The 26687-nt window shown below is 41.0% G+C and overlaps 1 protein-coding gene across 3 annotated transcripts in view; it reads right to left on the reverse strand.

Moving 5' to 3' along the window:
* The window catches only part of NRDE2 (NRDE-2, necessary for RNA interference, domain containing), a 79466-nt gene that overhangs the window by 39520 nt on the left and 13259 nt on the right, over positions 1-26687 (reverse strand). For 2 of the 3 annotated variants that reach the window (XR_005293530.1, XM_038405589.2), the window contains exons 2-4: positions 17461-17569; positions 12639-12869; positions 10402-10551 (exon numbers count right to left, since the gene is read on the reverse strand). Coding sequence is in view for 2 of the 3 variants with exons in the window: in XM_038405589.2 (XP_038261517.1) it covers positions 10402-10551; positions 12639-12869; positions 17461-17569 (490 nt within the window). In the remaining variant the exon portion in view is untranslated. The remainder of the gene's footprint in view (positions 1-10401; positions 10552-12638; positions 12870-17460; positions 17570-26687) is intronic. The other variant, XM_038405590.2, reaches the window with a different exon arrangement.

The raw sequence follows: 26687 nt of genomic DNA on the forward strand, positions 1-26687 counted from the left end.
TTTTTTAAAAATGTAACCATTAAAATGTACATTAGTCAAATATGTATTTTTATCTTTCAGAAGACAGAAGTTCGCTTTTCTGTATTTCCTAATTAAATTAGATATTTGTAAAGGAGTGGTAGCTCTCATAGCGAAGCAGTGTAAAAGGTGCCCCAGACTGGAGAATTCAAGGGATGCAGCTGTTCATCAGTCCAGCTTGTACCCTGGTTAATGTCACATACCCCCATTTAAAACCTTATGAATTTTTGAAATGCCTTTTCCTGATTGTGCATATTGGTGAGTACACCTCAAGCAGCTCACAATTGTTGTGCCAGCTACATGCTCCAGATGCGCTCTGGCCAGGAGCAGTCAGGAGATAATGGATCTCCCAGCCTGTGTGGAGAGTAGGCTATGCACACACAGCTATGGACCAGCCATAGAAACATGGACATCTGCATCCCCTGTGCAATCTGCTCATAGAAGAAGGGATGTGATGGGGATCAGCAGCAGTGCCACATGAAAGCAAAGGAACTGTGGCAGGCATATCAGAAGGCCAGGGAGACATACAATCAATACTGTGCCAAGACACAGACCTGCTACTTTTACAAAGAGCTGCATGCCATAGTTGGCAGAGACCCCATGACCACCTCCACACATGGATACTGCAAAGCAGGCTGTGTCACAGGCCCCTTCTGGGAACATAGAGGACAAGGAGGTGATGGAGGAGGAAGAAGAGGATGGGGAATACAAGTCCGGGGGGGGAGGGCAGCTGCTATGCTGTGAACCAGGACCTGTTTGAGACTCCACCGCAGTCCAGTCAGTCCTGGCGGTCAAGTATGGGCAAGCCTGATGCAAGAGAAGGAACCTTGGGTAACTGTGTAAATTTGTCAGTAAAGTAAAGGCACCCCCAACTTCTCAGGACACAGCTATTGACTTTTCATTAAATTTATTTGTACCAGAAGAATTTACAACAAGATAGAAATGTTATCAGCTTTTCATTCTCCCTCTAGAGCTGGGCAGGGGGCCATGCGGAGCAGTTTTTTATATACACAGGGATGTCCCTTGAATCCTCTTGTGTGATCTCAATGCAATTTTCATAGAGGTACACTGCAATCCTCTCCTGAAGGTTTCTAGGGATGGCAGCCTTATTTCTTCCTCCACAGTAGGACACTTTCCCATGCCAGTCAGCAATAACTTTGGCAGGCACCATTGCAGGCTAGCAGCATACGGGCCTAATCAGCTTTGGGACACCAGCACAGCTATGCCTTTATTACCTTCAGGAGTGAGATACCAGCTAAAATCACCATTGCCTGTGGAAAATGGTGTAAGTATTCAATGCCATTGCCCTACACTCCCACAGAGTTTCATGCAATTAAGCAATTCCCTCCTCATTTCCCTCACCACAGCAGACCATACTCACCATGGTTGGTGCTGTGAGTGGTGCTGTGCACAATCACTGCAAAGCACAAGCGTCAATAAGCAAGTCTTGTTTAAAACTTTAGGGAAGCAAGGGAAGGGAATTCTGAATCTTAATTTCTGATTTCCATTGTGACTATACTGACTTTGGCACCTCTGTGTTTTTTCTGTAGCTGCACCAAAGCGGCTTTGAGGGGTTTCCACCCATACAGAACACCTGAGCCAGATAAAGAGGAGAAAAAAAAGGACTCAGGATGGACATATTCTGAGAGATCCTGCAAGCCAGTGCTGCATCAGTCTGTGAACAGTCGGCCTGGAGGATGAATATTGCAGACTATGTGGAGATGAAAAGAGCGGATAGGAAAAAGGCCCAAGGGGCCTAGCAGGAAAAGAAGGAGATACACCAGGATATAATGGAGCTTTTCGCAAAAGCAAACACAGGTGGTGCAGATTCTTAAGGACCTACGGGTTCAACAATCACAGACTCGCCTCCCTTTGCAGTCCTGTAGCACAGTGCCTCTCTACGCCCCCTTCCCCCAGCATTCCATGTGGCATCAGGGGCCGCATTCCTCCCCCTACCACTCCAGACAAGGGGACAGTAAAGACAACCACAACTTCATATACGTCAGCCATGGCTCTCACAGGTCATAAGAACATCCATACTGGGTCAAACTAATGTTCCACCTTGCCCAGTATCCTATCTTCCAACTGTGGCCAATGCCTTGACACTTCAAAGAGAATAAACAGAACAAGGCAATCAAGTGATCCATCCCATCATCCAGTCCCAACATCTAGCAGGCTTAGGGACATCCAGAGCATGGAGTTGCATCCCTGACCATCCTGGCCAACAGCCACTGACAGACCTATTCTCCATAAACTTATCTAATTCTTTTTTGAACCCAGTTATACTTTTGGACTTTACAACAGCCTATGGCACTAAGTTCCACAGGCTGACTGCATGTTGTGTGAAGCAGTACTTCCTTTTGTTTGTTTTAAATCTGCTGCCTATTAATTTAATTGAGTGGCCCCTGGTTCTTGTATTGTGTTAAGGGGTAAATAACTCTTCCTTATTCACTTTCTCCACACCATTCATGATTTTATAGACCTCTATCACATCTCCCCTTAGTTATCTTTTTCCCAAGATGAACAATCCCAGTCTTTTTAATCTCTCCTCATATGGAAGCTATTCCATAACCCTAATCATTTTTGTTGCCCTTCTCTGTACCTTTTCCAATTCTAATATATCTTCTTTGAGATGGGGTGACCAGAACTGCACATGGTATTCAAGAAGGGCATACCAGAGATTTATATAGTGGCATTTTGATATTTTCTGTCATTATGTCCCTTTCCTAATGATTTCTAATGCTCTGTTAGGTTTTTTGACCGATGCTGCACATTAAGCAGATGTTTTCAGAGAACTATCCACAATGACTCCAAGGTCCTTTTCTTGCATGGTAGCATTTAATTTAGAACTCATCATTTTAATGTATAACTGCATGTGCATTGCTTCTGATTTATCAACACAATTTCACATGCCATTTTGTTGCCCGGTCACCCAGTTTTGTGAGATCCCTTCTAACTCTTCACAGTCTGCTTTGGACTTAACTATCTTGAGTAATTCTGTATTATCTGCAAATTTTTCTACCTCACTGTTTATCCTTATTTCCAGATGATTTATGAATATGCTGAACAGCACTGGTCCCAGTACAGATCCCTAGGGGACCCCACTATTTACCTCTCTCCATTCTGAATACTAACCATTTATTCCTACCCTTTGTTTCCTGTCTCTTACCAGTTACTGATCCATGAGAGGACCTTCCCTCTTATCCCAGGGCTGCTTACTTTGCTTCAGAGCCTTTGGTGAGGGACCTTGTCAAAGGCTTTCTGAAAGTCCAAGCACATTATATCCACTGGATCATTGTTGTTCACACGTTTGTTGACTTCCCTTAAACAATACTAATAGATTAGTGAGGCATGATTTCCCTTTACAAAAGCCATGTTGACTCAGCCCCAACATATATTCATCTATGTGTCTGGCAAGTCTGTTCTTTAGTATAGTTTCAACCAATTTGCCTGGTACTTAAGTTAGGCTTACTGGCCTGAAAATGCCAGAATCACTTGCACCTTTTTTTTTTTCCCTTTCTTTTTTTTTTTAAATTTGCATCATATTAGCTATCCTTCAGTCATCTGGAAAATAATTAGATTTAAGTGACCAGTTACAAACCAGTTAGTAGTTCTGCAATTTCGTATTTGAATTCCTTTTGAATTCTTGGGTGAATACCATCCGGTCCTGGTGCCTTACTACTATTTAATTTATCAATTTGTTTCAAAACCTCCTCTATTGACACCTCAATCCGGAACAGTTCCTCAGATTTGTCACATAAAAAGAATGGCTGAGGTGTGGGAATCTCTCTCACATCCTCTGCAGTGAATGTAAGTGTATATGTAGCTAAATGGACATGAATGTTCCTTCCTCTTCTTTGTGCTGTATCCTAAAATTATTAAGGTTTTAATGTATTTACTGTTAACTTGCAAAAAAAAAAATTTCTGAGGTGCTTTTTGTTAGTTAGTCAATAAAAGTCTTGTTTGGAAAACAGTTTATCTTTTAGTTCCCAACAGATGCTGCATAATGCCTGATGAAAGCAGTGGTAGTCTACCGTAACTCCTCGCTTAACATCGTCCCAGTTAATGTTTCGTTATGTCGCAGATCTGTTAGAGAACATGCTATTTAAAGTTGCGCAATGCTCCCTTATAATGTTGTTTGGCAGCCGCCTGCTTTGTCCACTGCTTGCAGGAAGAGCAGCCCGTTGGAGCCAGCTGGTGGAGGCTTGCAACCAGGGTGAGCTGGCAGCCCCCCCATCAGCTCCCCTAAGTTCCCTGCGCAGCAGCCGCCCAGCAGGCTATCAATTGCCGGGTAGTTCAGTTGTCCTCGACCACTGCCGTGTGCTGCTCCTGCCCTTTGCCTTGGAGCTGCTCTCAGGAGCCTCCTGTTTGCTGTGTAAGAGGTGGGGGGGAAGAGGGGTGCTGATGTCAGGGTGTCCTCCTTCCCCCCACTCCTGTAGCCCATTTCCACAGAGCATGGTTGGGACAGGACAGGGCTCAGGATGGAGGGAGCTTTCTGATCTACTTAAAAAGGCTGTGTACTTAGAGTGGGGTCAGCGTACTTAAAAGGGCAATGTGCGTGTCTCTCTCTCTCTCTCTCACACACACGCACCCTCTAGCACTTTGGAAAGCGGAGGCAGTGGTGCACTCCAGTGGGATAGCATGGGTTCATTATGTTCAGTTTCTGCAGGGAATGTTTGCAGCCATTGCCATGCATCTATTGTATCTCCTCCCTCCATTCGTGCTGCCTTGTAGGGTGTGAGGCTACATTAAAATTATTTCCCCCTTGCCTATAGCAATCCAGCGCTGCAAGTTTCCACAGTATGACTGTCACTCGCTTCTCCACTGTCAGTGCAGGGACACTAAAATGAGAACTGTACTGAGGGCTGGGGTGAGCTTCGCACACAGATTCAAGAATGTGGCCTTGCGCATCCAAAAGTTCTGCGGCCACTGCTCATCATCCCAAGCTTACATTATGATGCATTCCCTCCACCTAGTGCTCCATTTCTCAGGCCAGAAGCAGCGTGCCACTATTTGCATCTGCTCTATGACCACCACCAATAAACTGCAACTGATTCTTGCAATCTGCCCTCCAGGAAATCGTCATGTTCCCCATAGACCTTCTTGTGGCTCTACAAATATCAGAGGATCACGAATCCTGTGATTGCAACCCTCATGACAATAGTGCAGAGCTGTGCAGGCTCCATGCTTCTGTCACAGATGGCAGATAGTGACAAGTCCCGTGCAGGTTTATGGGATTTTCAAAATAGCAGTGAATATTATGGGATGGAGATGGCATTATGGCGTGGAGAAAACTACATAATGGGAACTTGATCCAGCAGTCCCAGTCTCCCTTGCACTACTCATTTCTGCCCCACCATGCATTTCCAATACTTCCCAAAAGACAATGCATTGGACGGTGGCAAGTTGCACACTGGGATACCTACCCATGGTGCACCACACACTACATCGAAACAACCACTTCTGGTGAATATGTGCACCACCAACACATAGAACCAAGTATGCAGTGACGTTATTGACAAACTGTAACCGTATAGATCATTGTTGCAACCACTGTTATATATTTGCAGCAAAGATTGTATAAAGGTTGATGTGTAAGGTGTCTATGGAAAGGTTATGATTTGCTAATTATGATTATGCTAGCTGTATGTGTGTATCATTTTTGTAGTTGAAGTTATGAATATTGGCTATGTACTTGTATCCTAATGTGTTTTGATTCTAAGTGGCCTCAGCGAAACATATGGTCAGCTTCTTGAGAAGGGACTATTCTCAGTAAGAGCCCAATCAAGAAACACCTAGCTGACAATGAACTTTGGGAGACGCCAATCCACATCTAGCTTTCCTGGGAACGCTCAAACTAACATGTAAACAATGGGGTCGGCCTGTAAAGAACTGAATCATGCATGGACATGTGACTTGCCCATGTGACTCTAAACTCCATCTTGCTGTGATCTTGCACAGGAGAACCAAGGAGTTTTCACCCACAAGAGAAAGCCTATAAAGGCTGCTGCATCTCCTCCATTTTGTCTTCAGTCTTGCTTCTTGCCTCTGGAGGGACTTTGCTACAAACTGAAGCTCTGAAAAAAGGACTGAATGACCCATCCCAGCTGTGGATGTACTCCAGAGACTTGATTTCAACCTGCAGTATATTCCATCACTGCTACAAGCCTGAACCAAGAACTTTGCCATTACTGTATGTAATGGATTCCATTTAACCAATTCTAGCTCTCATCTTTTTCCTTTTATGAATAAACCTTTAGATTTTAAATTCTAAAGGATTGGCAACAGCGTGATTTGTGGGTAAGATCCGATTTATATATTGACCTGGTCTGGGGCTTGGTCTTCTGGGATCGGGAGAACCTTTTTTCCTTTTACTGGGGCATTGGTTTTCATAATCATTCATCCCCACAACGAGTGGCACTGGTGGTGATACTGGGAAACTGGAGTGTCTAAGGGAATTGCTTGTGTGACTTATTGTTAATCAGTGGGGTAAAACCGAAGTCTTCTCTGTTTGGCTGGTTTGGTTTGGTTTGCCTTGCCTTGGTGTGCAAAGGAACCCCAGCTTTAGGCTGTAACTGCCCTGTTTTAAGCAACTTGTCCTGAATTGGTACTCTCAGTTGGGTCCCACCAAAGCCAGCATCATTACATATGCATGTGCATAAACAATATACTAACCGCAATGCCTTTATGATGATGAAGAGAGGGAAGAACATCTTTGCCAGCAGGCTGGCTAACCTAGTGAGGAGGGCTTTAAACTAGGTTCACCGGGGGAAGGAGACCAAAGCCCTGAGGTAAGTGGGAAAGCGGGATACCGGGAGGAAGCACAGGCAGGAATGTCTGTGAGGGGAGGGCTCCTGCCTCATACTGGGAATGAGGGGCGATCAACAGGTTATCTCAAGTGCTTATATACAAATGCACAAAGCCTTGGAAACAAGCAGGGAGAACTGGAGGTCCTGGTGATGTCAAGGAATTATGACGTGATTGGAATAACAGAGACTTGGTGGGATAACTCACATGACTGGAGTACAGTCATGGATGGTTATAAACTGTTCAGGAAGGACAGGCAGGGCAGAAAAGGTGGGGGAGTAGCACTGTATGTAAGGGAGCAGTATGACTGCTCAGAGCTCCGGTACGAAACTGTGGAAAAACCTGAGTGTCTCTGGATTAAGTTTAGAAGTGTGTGCAACAAGAGTGATGTCATGGTGGGAGTCTGCTATAGACCACCGGACCAGGGGGATGAGGTGGATGAGGCTTTCTTCCGGCAACTCACGGAAGCTACTAGATCGCATGCCCTGATTCTCATGGGTGACTTTAATTTTCCTGATATCTGCTGGGAGAGCAATACAGCGGTGCATAGACAATCCAGGAAGTTTTTGGAAAGCGTAGGGGACAATTTCCTGGTGCAAGTGCTAGGGGAGCCAACTAGGGGGAGCGCTTTTCTTGACCTGCTGCTCACAAACCGGGTAGAATTAGTGGGGGAAGCAAAAGTGGATGGGAATCTGGGAGGCAGTGACCATGAGTTGGTTGAGTTCAGGATCCTGACGCAGGGAAGAAAGGTAAGCAGCAGGATACGGACCCTGGACTTCAGGAAAGCAGACTTTGACTCCCTCAGGGAACAGATGGCCAGGATCCCCTGGGGGACTAACATGAAAGGGAAGGGAGTCCAGGAGAGCTGGCTGTATTTCAAGGAATCCCTGTTGAGGTTACAGGGACAAACCATCCCGATGAATCGAAAGAATAGTAAATATGGCAGGCGACCAGCTTGGCTTAATGGTGAAATCCTAGCGGATCTTAAACATAAAAAAGAAGCTTACAAGAAGTGGAAGGTTGGACATATGACCAGGGAAGAGTATAAAAATATTGCTCGGGCATGTAGGAAAGATATCAGGAGGGCCAAATCGCACCTGGAGCTGCAGCTAGCAAGAGATGTCAAGAGTAACAAGAAGGGTTTCTTCAGGTATGTTGGCAACAAGAAGAAAGCCAAGGAAAGTGTGGGCCCCTTACTGAATGAGGGAGGCAAGCTAGTGACAGAGGATGTGGAAAAAGCTAATGTACTCAATGCTTTTTTTGCCTCTGTTTTCACTAACAAGGTCAGCTCCCAGACTGCGGGGCTGGGCATCACAAAATGGGGAAGAGATGGCCAGCCCTCTGTAGAGATAGAGGTGGTTAGGGACTATTTAGAAAAGCTGGACGTGCACAAGTCCATGGGGCCGGACGAATTGCATCCGAGAGTGCTGAGGGAATTGGCGGCTGTGATTGCAGAGCCCTTGGCCATTATCTTTGAAAACTCGTGGCGAACGGGGGAAGTCCCGGATGACTGGAAAAAGGCTAATGTAGTGCCCATCTTTAAAAAAGGGAAGAAGGAGGATCCTGGGAACTACAGGCCGGTCAGCCTCACCTCAGTCCCTGGAAAAATCATGGAGCAGGTCCTCAAAGAATCAATCCTGAAGCACTTAGAGGAGAGGAAAGTGATCAGGAACAGTCAGCATGGATTCACCAAGGGAAGGTCATGCCTGACTAATCTAATAGCCTTTTATGATGAGATTACTGGTTCTGTGGATGAAGGGAAAGCAGTGGATGTATTGTTTCTTGACTTTAGCAAAGCTTTTGACACGGTCTCCCACAGCATTCTTGTCAGCAAGTTAAGGAAGTATGGGCTGGATGAATGCACTATAAGGTGGGTAGAAAGCTGGCTAGATTGTCGGGCTCAACGGGTAGTGATCAATGGCTCCATGTCTAGTTGGCAGCCGGTGTCAAGTGGAGTGCCCCAGGGGTCGGTCCTGGGGCCCGTTTTGTTCAATATCTTCATAAATGATCTGGAGGATGGTGTGGATTGCACTCTCAGCAAATTTGCGGATGATACTAAACTGGGAGGAGTGGTAGATACGCTGGAGGGGAGGGATAGGATACAGAAGGACCTAGACAAATTGGAAGATTGGGCCAAAAGAAATCTAATGAGGTTCAATAAGGATAAGTGCAGGGTCCTGCACTTAGGATGGAAGAATCCAATGCACCGCTACAGACTAGGGACCGAATGGCTCGGCAGCAGTTCTGCGGAAAAGGACCTAGGGGTGACAGTGGACGAGAAGCTGGATATGAGTCAGCAGTGTGCCCTTGTTGCCAAGAAGGCCAATGGCATTTTGGGATGTATAAGTAGGGGCATAGCGAGCAGATCGAGGGACGTGATCGTTCCCCTCTATTCGACACTGGTGAGGCCTCATCTGGAGTACTGTGTCCAGTTTTGGGCCCCACACTACAAGAAGGATGTGGATAAATTGGAAAGAGTACAGCGAAGGGCAACAAAAATGATTAGGGGTCTAGAGCACATGACTTATGAGGAGAGGCTGAGGGAGCTGGGATTGTTTAGTCTGCAGAAGAGAAGAATGAGGGGGGATTTGATAGCTGCTTTCAACTACCTGAAAGGGGGTTTCAAAGAGGATGGCTCTAGACTGTTCTCAATGGTAGCAGATGACAGAACGAGGAGTAATGGTCTCAAGTTGCAATGGGGGAGGTTTAGATTGCATATTAGGAAAAACTTTTTCACTAAGAGGGTGGTGAAACACTGGAATGCGTTACCTAGGGAGGTGGTAGAATCTCCTTCCTTAGAGGTTTTTAAGGTCAGGCTTGACAAAGCCCTGGCTAGGATGATTTAACTGGGACTTGGTCCTGCTTTGAGCAGGGGGTTGGACTAGATGACCTTCTGGGGTCCCTTCCAACCCTGATATTCTATGATTCTATGATTCTATGTAACTTGCATTGGCAAAAGTTTGTAATATACATAACCTAAGTATTAGTCCCATTTTACAGATGAGAAAACAGACACAGAAATGTTAAGACTTAACCAAAATCACAACAGATCAGAGACAGAAGTTAGAACAGAACCCAGGATTCCTGACTTCCAGTCCCCTGCATGCACTGCTAGACTCCACTGCCATCTTCTAATGGTAGTTCTACATGTGCACTGAGGAGTGACTGTACACCATAATGTTAAGACTATCCATGAGCAAACATGACATCACTTACTCTGATTACATCCAAGTTTTGTGATGTAAAAACTATTTCCACATACCATAAAGTTGAGTTTCAATACAGAAGAGTGTGAAATCACAAAAGTCTGAATAGACAATTTCACATAAGAACGGCCATACTGAGTCTTCTGATAGTGGCCAATTCCAGGTGCTTCAGAAGGAATGAACAGAACAGGTAATCATCAAATGATCGCCCTGTCACCCATTCCCAGTTTCTGGCAAACAGAGGCTAGGGACATTACTGAGCATGGTTTTATGTTTTATAAATAAATATTTTTAGTGTCAAACTTTTAATATCTCACCACTAACATGTCTAGAGACATTTTAAGTATCAAAACAAAACAGTGCATTGTACCTTGCTATGTCCCCTCGATACAGTGACTTGTATTCCCAGTTTGCAGGGTCGGGTTTATTATCTTTTCTGAAGGTTTCTGCTGTCAAAGCCTGAATATCCTCAAGCCAAACAAAGCGATCGGTGGCAACATTTGATGTTATGTCTTCTAGCCTGAAGAAGGAGGAAGAAGCATTTTCTGAACATCCGAGTTAAACATTAAGTATTTTCAAAACCAGGAAATTTAACATTTCTAGATCCTATAATAAATTATACACATTCAAAAGGCCATGGTACATGTACTGTTTAACAAATAAGTTACATACTGATGAAAGATGAGAAAACTGAAGTGGAAATTTACCACTGGAGCCACCAACACAGTGAACTTTCAAGAGAAAATCATTCACTGCATTTCCAAAAATGACTTCCAATAGCATGGAAAGTGCTCAACAGGATTTAATAAATGGGTTTCTTACTAAGTTTAAAGCCTGCAAGAAAAAACATTGCTATTAACTGTAACTTCCTCTATAGGAAAAAGAGGATCAAAAAGGGGACAATCTGTGCTATACTGTGCTAATTTTCTATAACAATACCAATGCAATTCAGTAAAATGTAAAGGTTTTATGAATTAGTTACATAAGTGATATTTTTTTTTTAAAGATGCAGCTAAGTTACCTCTCTAAGAACTACAAGATATGAATTCTGCTTTCACATTTGTATTACAAATGTGAATATTAAAAAAGGAGCTTCAGCGCCTTGACAAGGTTTCCAACATTCACCTGTGACAAGGCACTCAAGAGGGTTTCACAGTTTATATTTCAGATGGAAATGCTAACAGGAATAATTCTGCACATAGGTCCGATGTTAACATCAGTTTGAGTTTTAAACCTAAAATTTAAACACAGATTTATACTTAAAGAGTATTTATATAGGTTTTTTTCCTGAGAAAACTTAAAACAACCTATATGCACAGTATAGGTACCGTACAAGAACATCAATCCTTTTGTTTGGGCACCTGAATTACATTTAAGTCATCAAAGACCAATGAGAATGGTCAGTGCAAAATGGAAAGTCCACTTTTTGAGCCTGGGCACCCAATGCACCCATGTAAGCTCTTTTTCTTATTTAAATCATCATACCGGTAACTTTAAAACATTTTTCTTGCTACATATAGACTAGTTACTCGTTATTTTAGGGTCTCTGAAAGCAGCAAGCCAACAGGTGATAATACAGTGGCTCTCAATCTTTCCAGACTAGACTACTGTACCCCTTTCAGGAATCTGATTTGTCTTGCATACTCCAAGATTCACCTCACTTAAAAACTACTTACTTACAAAATTAGACATAAAAACACAAAAGTGTCACAACACACTATTACTGAAAAATTGCTTCCTTTCTCATTTTTACCATATAATTCTAAATAAATCAATTGGAATATAAATATTATATTTACATTTCAGTGTATAATATACAGAGAAGTATAAACAAGTCATTGTCTGTATGAAATTTTAGTTTGTACTGACTTCGCTAATGCTTTTTATGTAGCCTGTTGTAAAACTAGGCAAACATCCAGATGAGTTGATGTACTCCCTGGTTGAGAACCACTGATATAATAGAACATCACTCATTCAAATCTTGATTCACATATACAAAAAATAAAGTGTATGAAGCATACTGCATACTAATGAATGGCTAACGGCCAGAAATGAAACTAAAAATACTAAATTAATACAAATATCAATATACATCTTATAATGAATGCACACTGCTGAGAGGGGAAATTATGAATGCACAGTATAATGAAACACTTCCCCTTAGGAAAAACAAATTTTTGCTTCAATATTCAACAACTTCAATTTTCTGCAGTACCTCAGAACATCGTTTAATACAATTCCTCTCAAAGCACAATAGGTTACTCAAGGATTAATATAAGGAAACAAAGATTTACAATAATTCACAGGGAGCATTAACATTAAAAAAGCACCACATTTTCATTGCTTTGCTATTCTGTTCAGCTCTGAAAAAAAAAACTTCATAAAATACTCCTCGTCATAATTTTTCAGATGCAACAATTAATAAAAAATGTTTGTGTGTTTCTTGTTCTGTTCTATGACAGTTAAAATGAAAGTTTAAACATATTCTTTTAAGAGTTAGAACTGATCCACTGGTGAGAGTATTCTCATCTAACCAGTTCAAACACCACATACAATACTAGAATAGGATTATATTTATATCCAAGCATATTAGTAAAATGCACATACTTCAGTGTTGCTGCTTCTCTTTCATGGTTTGTGTCACTTCCTCTAGGTTTATCCCTCATACACTCACTGTCCAAGTCTGACTCACTGTTACTTGATTCCTCTCTGGCTTTCTTTTTTCTTTTTTTGTGGTGATGATGCTTTTTCTTTTTCCCTTTCTTTTTCTTAGTTGATTTTTTTAGATCTTCATTGGTGTCACTTCCTCCTGAGAGCTCTGATCTTGAAGGACTCCTGCTAAGAAACATAATTCCCTACATAGTTAGAACAATTTTAAAGAAATTTCACCAGTTAGAAAGTCCATACCCAGAGTTTTCCTCATCCCCCAAATTATAGGGAAGGATAGCTCTCAGACAGTGAATTGCATCAATGGTTGCCACAAAAGTGGAAGAAATCTGCGTAACAGCCACCATTTACCTTTAAAATTACCGAATTTTTTTTTTGAAATTACTACTTGAGACAGGTCGTACAAAGTTGTACTTGCCCATGGTAAGTACACTTTGATAAGTGAATAAATATCAGTAGTCCTTTCCATTACGACCTCCAGAGTAAAAGCGAATGAGTTGCTTTTGTACCTAGGCTGATAAATTTTCAAGACTATTTTGCAAGGGCACTTTCACTTTAGATCAAGTTAAAATGATTGTAGGGGCTTTCAAGGGGTGGGAGAAATTAACTAGTGCTCTTTTTTGCTTTTTATTGATGCATAACAAATATCTGTAAGATGTGTTGTAAAAAAAAATATATGCTTTTTAGATTAGAAATACAGTTCTTGCTGATCTTGGAAGAATCTATGATCACTAGAGAATTAGTGAAATTTTGACAGTACACACAACTAAAAGCTGAGCAATTGAGAGGATAAAGAAAGCAACTGAGAGGATACTCCCTGTTAATTTCAGCACATAATGAACAGTTGGAAGAAGGGATGTCTTTGTTAAGAATTCAACATCAGTACTCTCTCAGCTAAGATACAAGCTGACAATAAACATCTGATACTTTCAAGACGTCTTTCAGTAAAAAGCAAGAGAGAGACCAGACTTGACATTCTTGATATTTCAAAGATTGAAGACCATCCGAAAAAGCACTCTTTCGGGGCAAAAAAGAAGCATGGTAAACTGCATTCAACCAAACAGCATTCATTTTAACATGCCTAAATATAAGGGTATACATCTAGAAATAAAGAATGTAGGCGATACTTATAGAATGATGTCAAGTATCCAGGGGTAGCCAGATGCATCTGAAGAAGTGGTGTTTTACCCACAAAAGCTTATGCCCAAATAAATCTGTTACTTTTTAAGGTGCCACCAGACTCCTTGTTGTACTTATAGAATGGGAGTCTATTCTGGGAAGCAGTGACTCTGAAAAAGATTTGGACGTTATGGCTGATCATCAGCTGAACAAGAGCTTCCAGTGTGATGCTATGGTCAAAAGAGCTAAGGATCCTAGGATGCATAAGCAGGGGAATCTCAAGTAGGAGTAGAGAGGTTATTTTACCTCAGTATTTGGCACTGGTGTGACTACTGCTAGAATACTGTGTGAGGTCTGTGCCCACAATTCAATGTTGATGATAAATTGGAGAGGGTTCAGAGAAGAGCCACGAGAAGAATTAAAGGATTAGAAAACATGCCTTATAGTGATAGACTCCAAGTGCTCAATCTATATAGTTTAACAAAAAAAAAAAGATTAAGGAATGATTTGATTACAATTTTTAAGTATCTACATGGGGAACAAATATTTAATAATGTGCTCTTCAATCTAGTAGAGAAAGGTAAAACATGATCCAATGGCTAGAAGGTGAAGCTAAACAAATTCAGATGGAAAATAAGGTGAGAGTAACTAACCGGGAACAATGGATCCCTAGCCTCTGTTTCCCAGAAGCTGGGAACGGGCGACAGGAGATGAATCCGTAGATGATTATCTGCTCTGTTCATTCCCTCTGAAGCACCTGGCATTGGCCACTGTCAGAAGATGGGACTGGCTAGATGGACCTTTGGTCTGACCCATTATGGCCGTTCTTATGGTCTAGGGATCATGATGGATTCTTCTAAAAAGTATGCTCTATGAATTATTTTGGGGAAGTTCTATGGCCTGTCATAGTAGAGTTGGACCTTGCAAAGGGAATTAAAACCAACAGTAAAAGGTTCTATAGCCATATAAATAAGAAGAAAACTAAGAAAGAAGAAGTGGGACTGCTAATGATGGAGTGAAGGTCAAGGATAATCTGGCATGACCCAATATCTAAACAAATACTTTGCCTCAGTCTTTAATAAGGCTAAAGAGGATCTTAGGGATAATGGTAGCATGACAAATGGGAATGAGGATATGGAGGTAGAAGCGAAACTCGAAAAGCTTAATGGGACTAAATCGGGGGGCCCAGATAATCTTCATCCAAGAATATTAAAGGAATTGGCACATGAAACTGCAAGCCCATTAGCAAGAATTTTTAATTAATCTGTAAACTCAGGGGTTGTACCGAATGATTGGAGAATTGCTAACATAGTTCCTATTTTTAAGAAAGGACAAAAAAGTGATTCAGGTAACTACAGGCCTGTTAGTTTGACATCTGTAGTATGCAAGGTCTTGGAAAAAATTTTGAAGGAGAAGGTAGTTAAGGATATTGAAGTCAATGGTAAATGGGATAAAATACAACATGGTTTTACAAAAGGTAGATCGTGCCAAACCAACCTGATCTCCTTCTTTGAGAAAGTAACAGTTTTTTTAGACAAAGGAAATGCAGTGGATCTAATTAACCTAGATTTCAGTAAAGCGTTTGATACAGTGCTACATGGGGAATTATTAGTTAAATATGAAAACTGAAAGGTGAATAAGGAATTGGTTAACAGGGAGACTACAGTGGGTCCTATTGAAAGGTGAACTGTCAGGCTGGAGGGAAGTTACCTGTGGAGTTCCTCAGGGATCAGTTTTGGGACCAATCTTATTTAATCTTTTTATTACTGACCTCAGCACAAAAAGTAGGAGTGTGCTAATAAAGTTTGCGGATGATACAAAGCTGGGAGGTATTGCCAATTTAGAGAAAGACCGGGAAATCATACAGGAAGATTTAGATGACCTTGTAAACTGGAGTAATAGCAATAGGATGAAATTTAATAGTGAGAAGTGTAAGCTTATGCATTTAGGGATTAATAAGAATTTTAGTTATAAGCTGGGTACGCTTCAATTAGAAGTAACGGAGGAGGAGAAGGACCTTGGAGGATTGGTTGATCATAGGATGACTATGAGCTGCCAATGTGATATGTCCGTGAAAAAAGCTAATGCGGTCTTGGAATGCATCAGGCGAGGTATTTCCAGTAGAGATAAGGAGGTGTTAGTACCATTACACAAGGCACCGGTAAGACCTCACCTGGAATACTGTGTGCAGTTCTGGTCTCCTGTGTTTAAGAAGGATGAATTCAAACTGGAACAGGTACAGAGAAGGGCTACTAGGATAATCCGAGAATGGAAAACCTGTCTTATGAAAGGAGACTCAAGGAGCTTGGCTTGTTTAGCCTAACTAAAAGAAGGTTGAGGGGAGATAGGATTGCTCTCTATAAATATATCAGAGGGATAAATACCGGATAGGGAGAAGAATTATTTAAGCTCAGTACCAATGTGGACACCAGAACAAATGGATATAAACTGGTCATTGGGAAGTTTATACTTGAAATTAGACGAAGGTTTCTAACCATCAGAGGAGTGAACTTTTGGAATAGCCTTCCAAGGGAAGCAGTGGGGGAAAAGGACCTATCTGGCTTTAAGATTAAACTCGATAAGTTTATGGAGGAGATGGTATAACATGATTTTGGTAATTAATTGATCCTTAAATATTCATGGTAAATAAGCCCAATGGCCTGTGATGAGATGTTAGATAGGGTAGGATCTGAGTTACCACAGAATATTCTTTCCTGGGTATCTGGCTGGTGAATCTTGCCTATATGCTTAGGGTTTGGCTGATCGCCATATTTGAGGTCGGGAAGGAATTTTCCTCCAGGACAGATTGGAATAGGCCCTGGAAGTTTTTCGCCTTCCTCTGTAGCATGGGGCATGGGTCACTTGCTGGAGGATTCTCTGCTCCTTGAAGTCTTTAAACCACAATTTGAGGACTTCAGTAGCTCAGACATATCACAGGAGTGGGTGGGTGAGATTCTGTGGACTGTGTTGTGCAGGAGGTCGGACTAGATGATCATAATGGTCCCTTCTGACCTTAGTATCTATGAATCTATGTCGCCACTTCCAGGGAGGCACGGAGCCAGGTAGGGAGCCTGCCAGCCCTGCCAACCCCCATCCCCCGTGGTGCCCCCAGGCCACCACCAATGCACCTGCAGCACCCCCTGGCCATTCCCCACCCCAACATTTAGTCAGGTGTATGTAGTACAAGTCATGAACAGGTCACAGGCTATGAATTTTTGTTTACTGCCCGAAATCTGTCCATGACTTTTACTAAAAATACCTGTGACTAAAATGTAGCCATAATCATGATCACTCAGCTACCTCCTTTCACCAAGATTAGCAGCAATTTGAATGCACCAGTGAGAAAAAGCTAAAGGAAAAGTAATTTTAAAAGGCTAATTTCTCATTACTTTAAATGAAAGGAAATGCAATAAATTATTCATATTTTTATAGATGACACAATTCTGGCTTTCTAACCAGTGAACTGAGTGACAAGGTGGGTGAGGTAATATCTTTCATCGGAACAACTTCTGTTGGTGATATAAACAGTAAACCGTGCAATGAAAAGCTACACTGTAAGCTCCTGAGTTTGGCCACACTTACACCAAAAGAAAAGTAGGACATTAGAAAAAGGCTATTTAAAAAGTTGCAAAGAACCTGCTACCTTATAAACTGTGATCTCTCAGGAGTAGGATCTGAAGCCTTTGCAGTGCGCTGGTGCAGTTTCAGTGCATCTTCTGTGCAGAAGCTTGGATTGCTAAGCCAGTCCAATTCTGCAGGTAGAGAAAAATGTGAGATCTACAAAAATTTGCCTGTTGTACTCTTTAAAATGTGCAGATTCATCTAGTCAGCAGACAACCTAATTCACAGCAAATGTCACTAAAGTAATTTATAAGAGGCAAGGATAGTAGAAAGCAATCCATGAAATTTTCACTTAGCAGAGCACTAAGTTTTAGCACACTGTAAAACATTTTTAGGACCTAGAATCCTCCCATGACATCAATCTAAATTTTAAGTAAAATGCTACAAAACAATATTTAAAAGTGTAAACTGAAAAGCAAAAGTGTTTCACATACTTTAGAACTCTCTATATGGTGAATGTCAAAACCAGGCTGACTGTGGGTTTTAATGCCCCAAACAACAGACATGTAGTTACTAAAATAAAAAAAATACCAGTGGACTTCAAAAGGAATGTACTGCTCTCAATATTAACAATGTTTATTATAATGCATGAATACCTGTGTTATTCAGATAGAGCTTTCCCTAGACAATATTTCAATATAAAACTCTCAACCACCATTCCTATACAGAAATTATTTTATCTTAAAAATTCTGAAAAATAAGAAGATTGTGCTACAAGTAAATAAATAAATAACACTTTGTATTTATTTCCTTCAAGAACATCAAAGCACTTTGTGTATACGAACTAATTATACCTCATAATACTATATGTGTGAAAAATGTTTTTAAACTCATTTTACAGTTAGGGACACTCAGCAAGTTTAAGTTACTTGTACAAGTTCACATTGCAGAGCCAGAATTAGAACCCTAAATCCTAGACCCCCCCTCCTCTAACCACTAACATACCATTACCCCTGTATCAAGTGAAATCAAAGACACTCACATTTAATTCTGATATACAATATAGCATTTTAAGTGATTACTTCTCCAAAATTTTGCTTATGTCACATTTTCTGGTTGGCGGTAGGATATGGAAGTGGTTCACTTCCCAGGCATTTTATTGCTGGAGATCTCTGCATGAAAATATCAACTCTTTGTGTTTAAAAATTCATCTGTTCAGGCTACTTAATCATTGCCATAATTTTTACTTGTGCCATCAAAATTAACTCCACAACATTAGAATGGTAAAAGAGAGAAGATATTGACTTCTTTTGGAGAATAAAGAGAAGGAAATGAACTATTCAGAAATAAAGACCTATTTTCATAAATATTCAAAATCATAAAAAAATGAGGAAGAATACAAAAAATATTTATTCCAGCCTTACAGAATCATGAAAAATAGCTAGTGGAGGCACAAAATATAACTTGTTGCCATGATGCTTGTGGTGGTAGTGATAATGAAAAAAAAAAAAAAAAAAAAAAACTTCCGCTTCCTTCCCTGCTTGCTCCTCATGCTCTTCACAGTCCTCTTTGCCTTGCTGCTCCTTCAATCACACTCTTGTCTTTGTGCTTTCTATCCGGCTGGCCCCATATCTTTAAACGGCCTCAGGCTCCCTGTCCTCCAAGTCACATCTCTCTCCTCCTTCAAAATGCACTTCTTCCAGGAATACTTCCTTACAATTCCACATCAAACCTTCTCTTCTGTCTCACTTCCCTGAACTGTTGTCCTGTATCTTATCTTGTCCATCTTAGGGCCTTTCATGAACAAGATTCACTCATTCAAGTAAGACTTGCCAGAAGTGAATACGGTTTTATTGTAAATGAAGGTTTCCTTGTTGGCCTGAATCTACAAGCCTACCACACACAGTTCCTCAGAAGCCCTCAATGTCTGGGACTCAAAGTGGATAACACTCAATGATTTAAAAAGAAAAAAAAATCAGATTTTTAATTAAAATCAGATTTCTTTGATTTTGATAACAATAATTCTCTCTTTATAATAAACCTGCTAAAAGATGAAATTTGAATGTAATACAAAATATGTTAAAGCCTAGATTTATTATAATCTATTCAAACATTTTTAATAAAAAATAGATATGCCAAATCCATGAGCCTGTTTCAAAAACTGAGGTAAAAGTTGCTTTTCTATATAAAGAAAAAATTAGGAGGAAAAACATCTAACTTTTGAGATCAAGCTTTACGAATACAGCACAACAGGTCAGCCTAAGTAATTTAATAAACTGTCTCATTTTCAACAGATTTAGACAAGATTAGGAACTTAAATTCCAGTCACTTTCACACAGGCATATTTGAAAATTTTCCCAGGGTGACCTGAAATAATCAGCCTAATTCACTGACTACAGTTAATCCCTCTGTTAATAAATCATTTAGTTATAAATGTGAAAAATGTTTTGGATACATAAACTTCTCTTATCAAAACATTTAAGGATATTTTGTTTAATAATTCATTTTATATGCTATTGGGTGTGTGTAATTAAATTCCAGTTACCATCCTAACAGTTTGACACAAATCATGAGTAAGATTAAGATTTTGTCATGGTTATTTTTAGTAAAAGTTATGGACAAGTTGCAGGCAATAAAAAAAATTCACGGAAGCACATGACCTGTCTGTGACTTTTACTAAAAATAATGGAGGGAGAGGCTGACTGGGGACGAGTGAAGCCCAAATCGGGGGGGGGGGGGGGGAGAGGAAGAGAGTCCACGCCCTGCTGCAGCTCCTGATCCTCCCACCGCCCGAGGCTGAAGCAGAAAACAACAGGGAGGTATTGGAAAGCCACAGAATCCATGACATCTGTGACAATCTTATCCTTAATCATAAGCAAAAAGTGAATTATCTAGTCCATAAGCAATATATCATTCACCATTTTTAACATACTAAAAATGTACAATCAATAAGAAACTAAAAATACTAAGTTATTTGCAGTAGAGAGAGAGAACCCTGACACATGGGCCTGGTGTAAGGCCTGAGGCCTGAACCAAAAATCAGCAAAAGTTATGCTATGAGCAACAGTCAGGCCATGTCAAAAGAGGATGCTTGCCTGCAAGTCAGTAACCAGTACACAAACTTGGCACCAGTATTGCTAGCATTCCTAAAACACACAGAATAGGTAAATACAGAATATGTAAATACACTAACCTAGTACACAATAAAATGGTTTGACAAAAGTGATGAATAGAGATTTTGTTTGAAACATTAGGAGTAAAGGTATAAAGACAGGTGGCGAATAGGAATGTTTTGTTTGAAACATCAGGTAGAAAGTACAAGGGGAGGTAACAAACGTCATGAAACACGTAAGGTGATACACAAGTTGTTTATCCCAGATTGTTTGTCTCAGTCTATAAATGTTGGGATAACTCTTTGTCCAGCCTAAGGGGGCAGTAGAAAGTCCCGCCACTGACTGAGGTGGTTCATTGTCATGGGCATACATGTCTTAGTATCCTCAAAGAGTCTAGTAGGTGCTATTACCGTGCTTCATCAACAATAAACCTGGCCGGACGCCTTCGTACCGTAATGGATCTTTTGGTCATTGGGCAGTTCGATTGAGGTCTGCTGTGCCAACTATCTGCACAGAGCTGGGACAGCACACAAAGAACACACACAGCCAAACATCTGACAACATTGGTGACCATAACTGTTGATCTGGTAAGTAAGCGAGCTGTCCTCTGTAAGAATCGCGATCTAACATGGCAGAAAGCTACATGCTAAGCCCTTAGCCCCTCCCAAAAAAGCCCCACAAAGTTTGATAAGGTATGGACACACTGGGTTGCCAGCAAAGCAGGGCCATGTGAATTTAAAAAATATGGTGGGGAAGAAACATGTAATGGAATCTGTAAGCTAGTGCAGAGACTACAGTATAGCCTTAAAAAAATAAAAGTAAAATATTGCAAACTATGGCCATGGCTGTTAAATGGTTAAGACAACACACCACAAGATTGGTGGGGCAAGTAACAGAAACAAAGAAAGAGTTAAAAGAAGCAGGAGAAGCCACACAGTCCTGGAATGCTCCCGCTCTAACAGGGTGGCATAGAGTCAAGAAACAGAAAGCACAGGACCAGAATATAACGTTGGAAACAGCTGTAAAAAAACCTACAAAAAAGATGTGCCATCCCTTGCTATAAATATTTGTGGTCATCAGCAGGCTTCAGGTAGCTACCCTGTGCCTGAATAATGGAAACTGAAATGGGAAAAAATGTCCCTAGCAAAATTAAAAAAACAAATAGGGGCTACTGCTATACAACCACCACAGTATAATAAAAGCCAAGTTCTGGTAAAACTTAAACCAAGACCTAAACTGTTGCCTATCAAAATGGGAGAAGTAAGTGTCCAGGAGGGAGAAGTATCAAACAATACTGTCACAGGATTGGTAAATCAGATGAAGGGAAAAATGGACCACTTCACAGAGCACATTAGTAGACAGGAACTGCAACTCTATCGTAGGGAAGCAGGGTGGATTTGATTTAATCATGATCATGATTTAAATCACTAGTCAGGAAGACTCTATTTAATCATAAAAAGAAAAGGAGTACTTGTGGCACCTTAGAGACTAAAATTTATTTGAGCATAAGCTTTCGTGAGCTACAGCTCACTTTATCGGATGCATTCAGTGGAAAATACAGTGGGGAGATTTATATACACACACAGAGAACATGAAACAATGGTTAGCAACCAGCAAATGAGGTTGTATCGTAGAGCTTGGCTGTAGACAATGGATTGTGTGGTGTGATCTGTTCCTCAGACGTTCTTGTCAACTGCTGGAAATGGCCCACCTTAATTATCACCACAAAAGGTCTTCTTCCTTCCCCCCACCCTCCCTACCTGCTGATAATAGCTCATCTTAAGTGATCACTCTCCTTACAGTGTGTATGGTAATAACCATTGTTTCATGTTCTGTGTGTGTATATAAATCTCCCCACTGTATTTTCCACTGAATGCATCCGATGAAGTGAGCTGTAGCTCACGAAAGTTTATGCTCAAATAAATTTGTTAGTCTCTATGGTGCCACAAGTACTCCTTTTCTTTTTGCGAATACAGACCAACACGGCTGCTACTCTGAAACCTGTCATTATGCAAGGCACTGAATTTAGCCGTATGGAGTGGAAATCTATCAACTTCATGAAAAAACTCGTCTGTCTGTATCTGTACATCATCTTCCTTTCCAAATGCAAACAGATGGACATCATATCAAAAGGACTGAAGTTAAAAAAATCCACTACAATCTACATACCACAGACTATGCTGACAGCTTGTGCCACACACTCTCAAAGAAACTGCGGAACCACCTGATCAACATCCTCTACAGCAAACGGAAAGATTAAGAATGAGCTCTCAAAACTGGATACTCTCATAAAAAAAACAACCTTCTACACAAACTTCCTCGTGGCTGGACTTTACAAAAACTAGACAAGCCATTTACAACACACACTTTGCTTCTCTACAAAAGAAAAAGGACACTAAACTATCTAAACTACTACATGTCACAAGGGGCCACAACAGTGGTTCCCTTAACCCCACCCAGCAAGATTATTGATCTATCCAACTATATTCTTAGCCCAGCAGAAGAATCTGTCCTATCTTGGGGCCTCTCCTTTTGCCCCTCCACCCCCATGAACATGATACAGTTCTGTGGTGACCTAGAATCCTATTTTCGACATCTCCGACTCAAGCAATATTTCCAACACACCTCTGAACAACATACTAACCCACAGAGACCTTCCTACCAACACTACAAAAAGAAGAATTCTGGGTGGACTCCCCCTAAAGGTCCAAACAACAGACTGGACTTCTACATAGAGTGCTTCCACTGACGAGCACGGGCTGAAATTGTGGAAAAGCAGCTTCACTTGTCCCATAACCTCAGCTGTGCAGAACACAATGCCATCCACAGCCTTAGAAACAACTCTGACATCATAATCAAAAAGGCTGACAAAGGAGGTGCTGTTGTCATCATGAATAGGTCGGAGTATGAACAAGAGGCTACTTCCAGCTCTCCAACACCACTTTCTACAAGCCATTACCCTCTGATCCCACTGAGGGTTACCAAAAGAAACTACACCATTTGCACAAGAAACTCCCTGAAAAAGCACAAGAACAAATCTGCACAGACACACCCCTGGAACCGCAACCAGGGATATTCTTTCTGCTATCCAAGATCCATAAACTTGGAAATCCTGGACGCCCCATCATCTCAGGCATTGGCACCCCGACAGCAGGATTGTCTGGCTATGTAGACTCTCTCCTCAGGCCCTACACTACCAGCACCCCCAGCTATCTTCAAGACACCACTGACTTCCTGAGGAAACTACAATCCACGGGTGATATTCCTAAAAACACCATCCTGGCCACTATAGATGTAGAAGCCCTTTACATCAGCATTCCCCACAAAGATGGACTACAAGCTGTCAGGAACAGTATCCTCGATAATGTCACGGCTAACCTAGTGGCTGAACTTCGTGACTTTGTCCTCACCCATAACTATTTCACATTTGGGGACAATGTATACCTTCAAATCAGCAGCACTGCGATAGGTACCCGCATGGCCCCGCAGTATGCCAACATTTTTATGGCTGACTTAGAACAACGCTTCCTCAGCTCTCGGTCCCCTAATGCCCCTACTCTACTTGCGCTACATTGATGACATCTTCATCATCTGGACCCATGGAAAAGAAGCCCTTGAGGAGTTCCACCATGATTTCAACAATTTCCATCCCACCATCAATCTCAGCCTGGACCAGTCCACACAAGAGATCCACTTCCTGGACACTACGGTGCTAATAAGCGATGCTCATATAAACACCACCCTATACCAGAAACCTACTGACCGCTATTCCTACCTACATGCCTCCAACTTTCATCCAGATCACACCACACGATCCATTGTCTACAGCCAAGCTCTACGATACAACCGCATTTGCTCCAACCCCTCAGACAGACACAAACACCTACAAGATCTCTATCAAGCATTCTTACAACTACAATACCCACCTGCTGAAGTGAAGAAACAGACTGACTCATGAGCCAGAAGAGTACCAGAAGTCACCTACTACAGGACAGGCCCAACAAAGAAAATAACAGAACACCACTAGCCATCACCTTCAGCCCCCAACTAAAACCTCTCCAACGCATCATCAAGGATCTACAACTTATCCTGAAGGACAACCCATCACTCTCACAGATCTTGGGAGACAGGCCACTCCTTGCTTACAGACAGCCCCCCAACCTGAAGCAAATACTCACTAGCAACCACACACACCACACAACAGAACCACTAACCCAGGAACCTATCCTTGCAACAAAGCCCGTTGCCAACTTTGTCCACATATCTATACAGGGGACACCATCATAGGGCCTAATCACATCAGCCACACTATCAGAGGCTCCTTCACCTGCGCATCTACCAATGTGATATATGCCATCATGTGCCAGCAATGCCCCTCTGCCATGTACATTGGTCAAACTGGACAGTCTCTATGTAAAAGAATAAATGGACACAAATCAGACGTCAAGAATTATAACATTCAAAAACCAGTTGGAGAACACTTCAATCTCTCTGGTCACTTGACTACAGACCTGAGTGTGGCTATTCTTCAACAAAAAAACTTCAAAAACAGACTCCAACGAGAGACTGCTGAATTGGAATTAATTTGCAAACTGGATACAATTAACTTAGGCTTGAATAGAGACTGGGAGTGGATGGGTCATTACACAAAGTAATACTATTTCCCCATGTTATTTCCCCTCCACCCCCCACTGTTCCTCAGACCTTCTTGTTAACTGCTGGAAATGGCCCACCTTGATTATCACCACAAAAGGTCTTCTTCCTTCCCCCCACCCTCCCTACCTGCTGGTAATAGCTCATCTTAAGTGATCACTCTCCTTACAGTGTGTATTGTAATACCCATTGTTTCATGTTCTCTGTGTGTGTATATAAATCTCCCCACTGTATTTTCCACTGAATGCATCCGATGAAGTGAGCTGTAGCTCACGAAAGCTTATGCTCAAATAAATTTGTTAGTCTCTAAGGTGCCACAAGTACTCCTTTTCTTTTTGCGAATACAGACTAACACGGCTGCTACTCTGAAACCTGTCTATTTAATCATGGATTTCTACATAAAAGGGCATTCTTGCTGGTTGTTATAACCTTAATACCTATTCTTCACAACTTAGAGATATATGTAGGTTTCATTTTTAGAAGGTACACACTATCAATTTTTAAAGTGATTTATTTTGAAAACTTTTCAGATTAGTTTTACAGTTATATCAGAAAATGAATGACTGTTTGGTTATTTCATTTACCAAAGGTAATTGAAGCAGATATTTATGAAGTCACTGGGAGGCGAACTATCTCCAATTCAACAGGTTAATCATTAATATTTGGAGGATTTTCTTGCCATGCTGTATTAGGAGGAGAACATCACCAGACAGACATTTAAATTGTTTTATTTAACTAAAACAACAACGTTATGTATTCTGGAATTTTTTCCTCAACAGCAAACATATAATACTTTAACAAAACAAGCATATGAATTTTTGAATTTAGTTAAACATTCAAGTTTTTTAAAATAGGTTTGTTTTTGTTAAAATTGTTGTTAACTAAAATAGTTAAATTAAATTAAAAAAACAAAATGATAATTAAATCGACTGTGTCAGCCAGATCAACATGAGTAACTTAAAATACTGGTTTCAGAGTAGCAACCGTGTTAGTCTGTATCCGCAAAAAGAACAGGACTACTTGTGGCACCTTAGAGACTAACCAATTTATTTGAGCATAAGCTTTCATGAAATACAGCTCACTTAAAGCTTATGCTCAAATAAATTTGTTAGTCTCTAAGGTGCCACGAGTACTCCTGTTCTTTTTAAAATACTGGCTTCTGCAGCTAACTCAGTTGTATTCACCTTCATTTTCCTGTTTGCTCATAATCTGGAAAAGAAATACAAGCTTTCCTGCTTTCTCAGGTCCCAAACTATTTCTCAATTTGGAATGAATTAGTCCTAAGGAAGAAAATATTCTTTCTACACCGGCAGAAGAAGTTACTGCTGTTAAAAATGAAATTATCACTTCAACAGTTTCTGAATCCAAGTGCTTAAGAGACTTCCACCAGTTCATTGGTGTGACTTTCTTTAAAACATCATCAGCAAACATATATTTCTTGAATGGTTCTTATTCCCAAACTGGGTCTCTTTTACAGCCTGCTGCCATTATAGGTTTTCCCTTCTAGTGAGAGAATGGTATGGTAGATCAATGAAGGCTACAC

This window comes from Dermochelys coriacea, chromosome 6, assembly GCF_009764565.3.
Source record: "Dermochelys coriacea isolate rDerCor1 chromosome 6, rDerCor1.pri.v4, whole genome shotgun sequence".
Classification (NCBI taxonomy): domain Eukaryota; kingdom Metazoa; phylum Chordata; order Testudines; family Dermochelyidae; genus Dermochelys; species Dermochelys coriacea.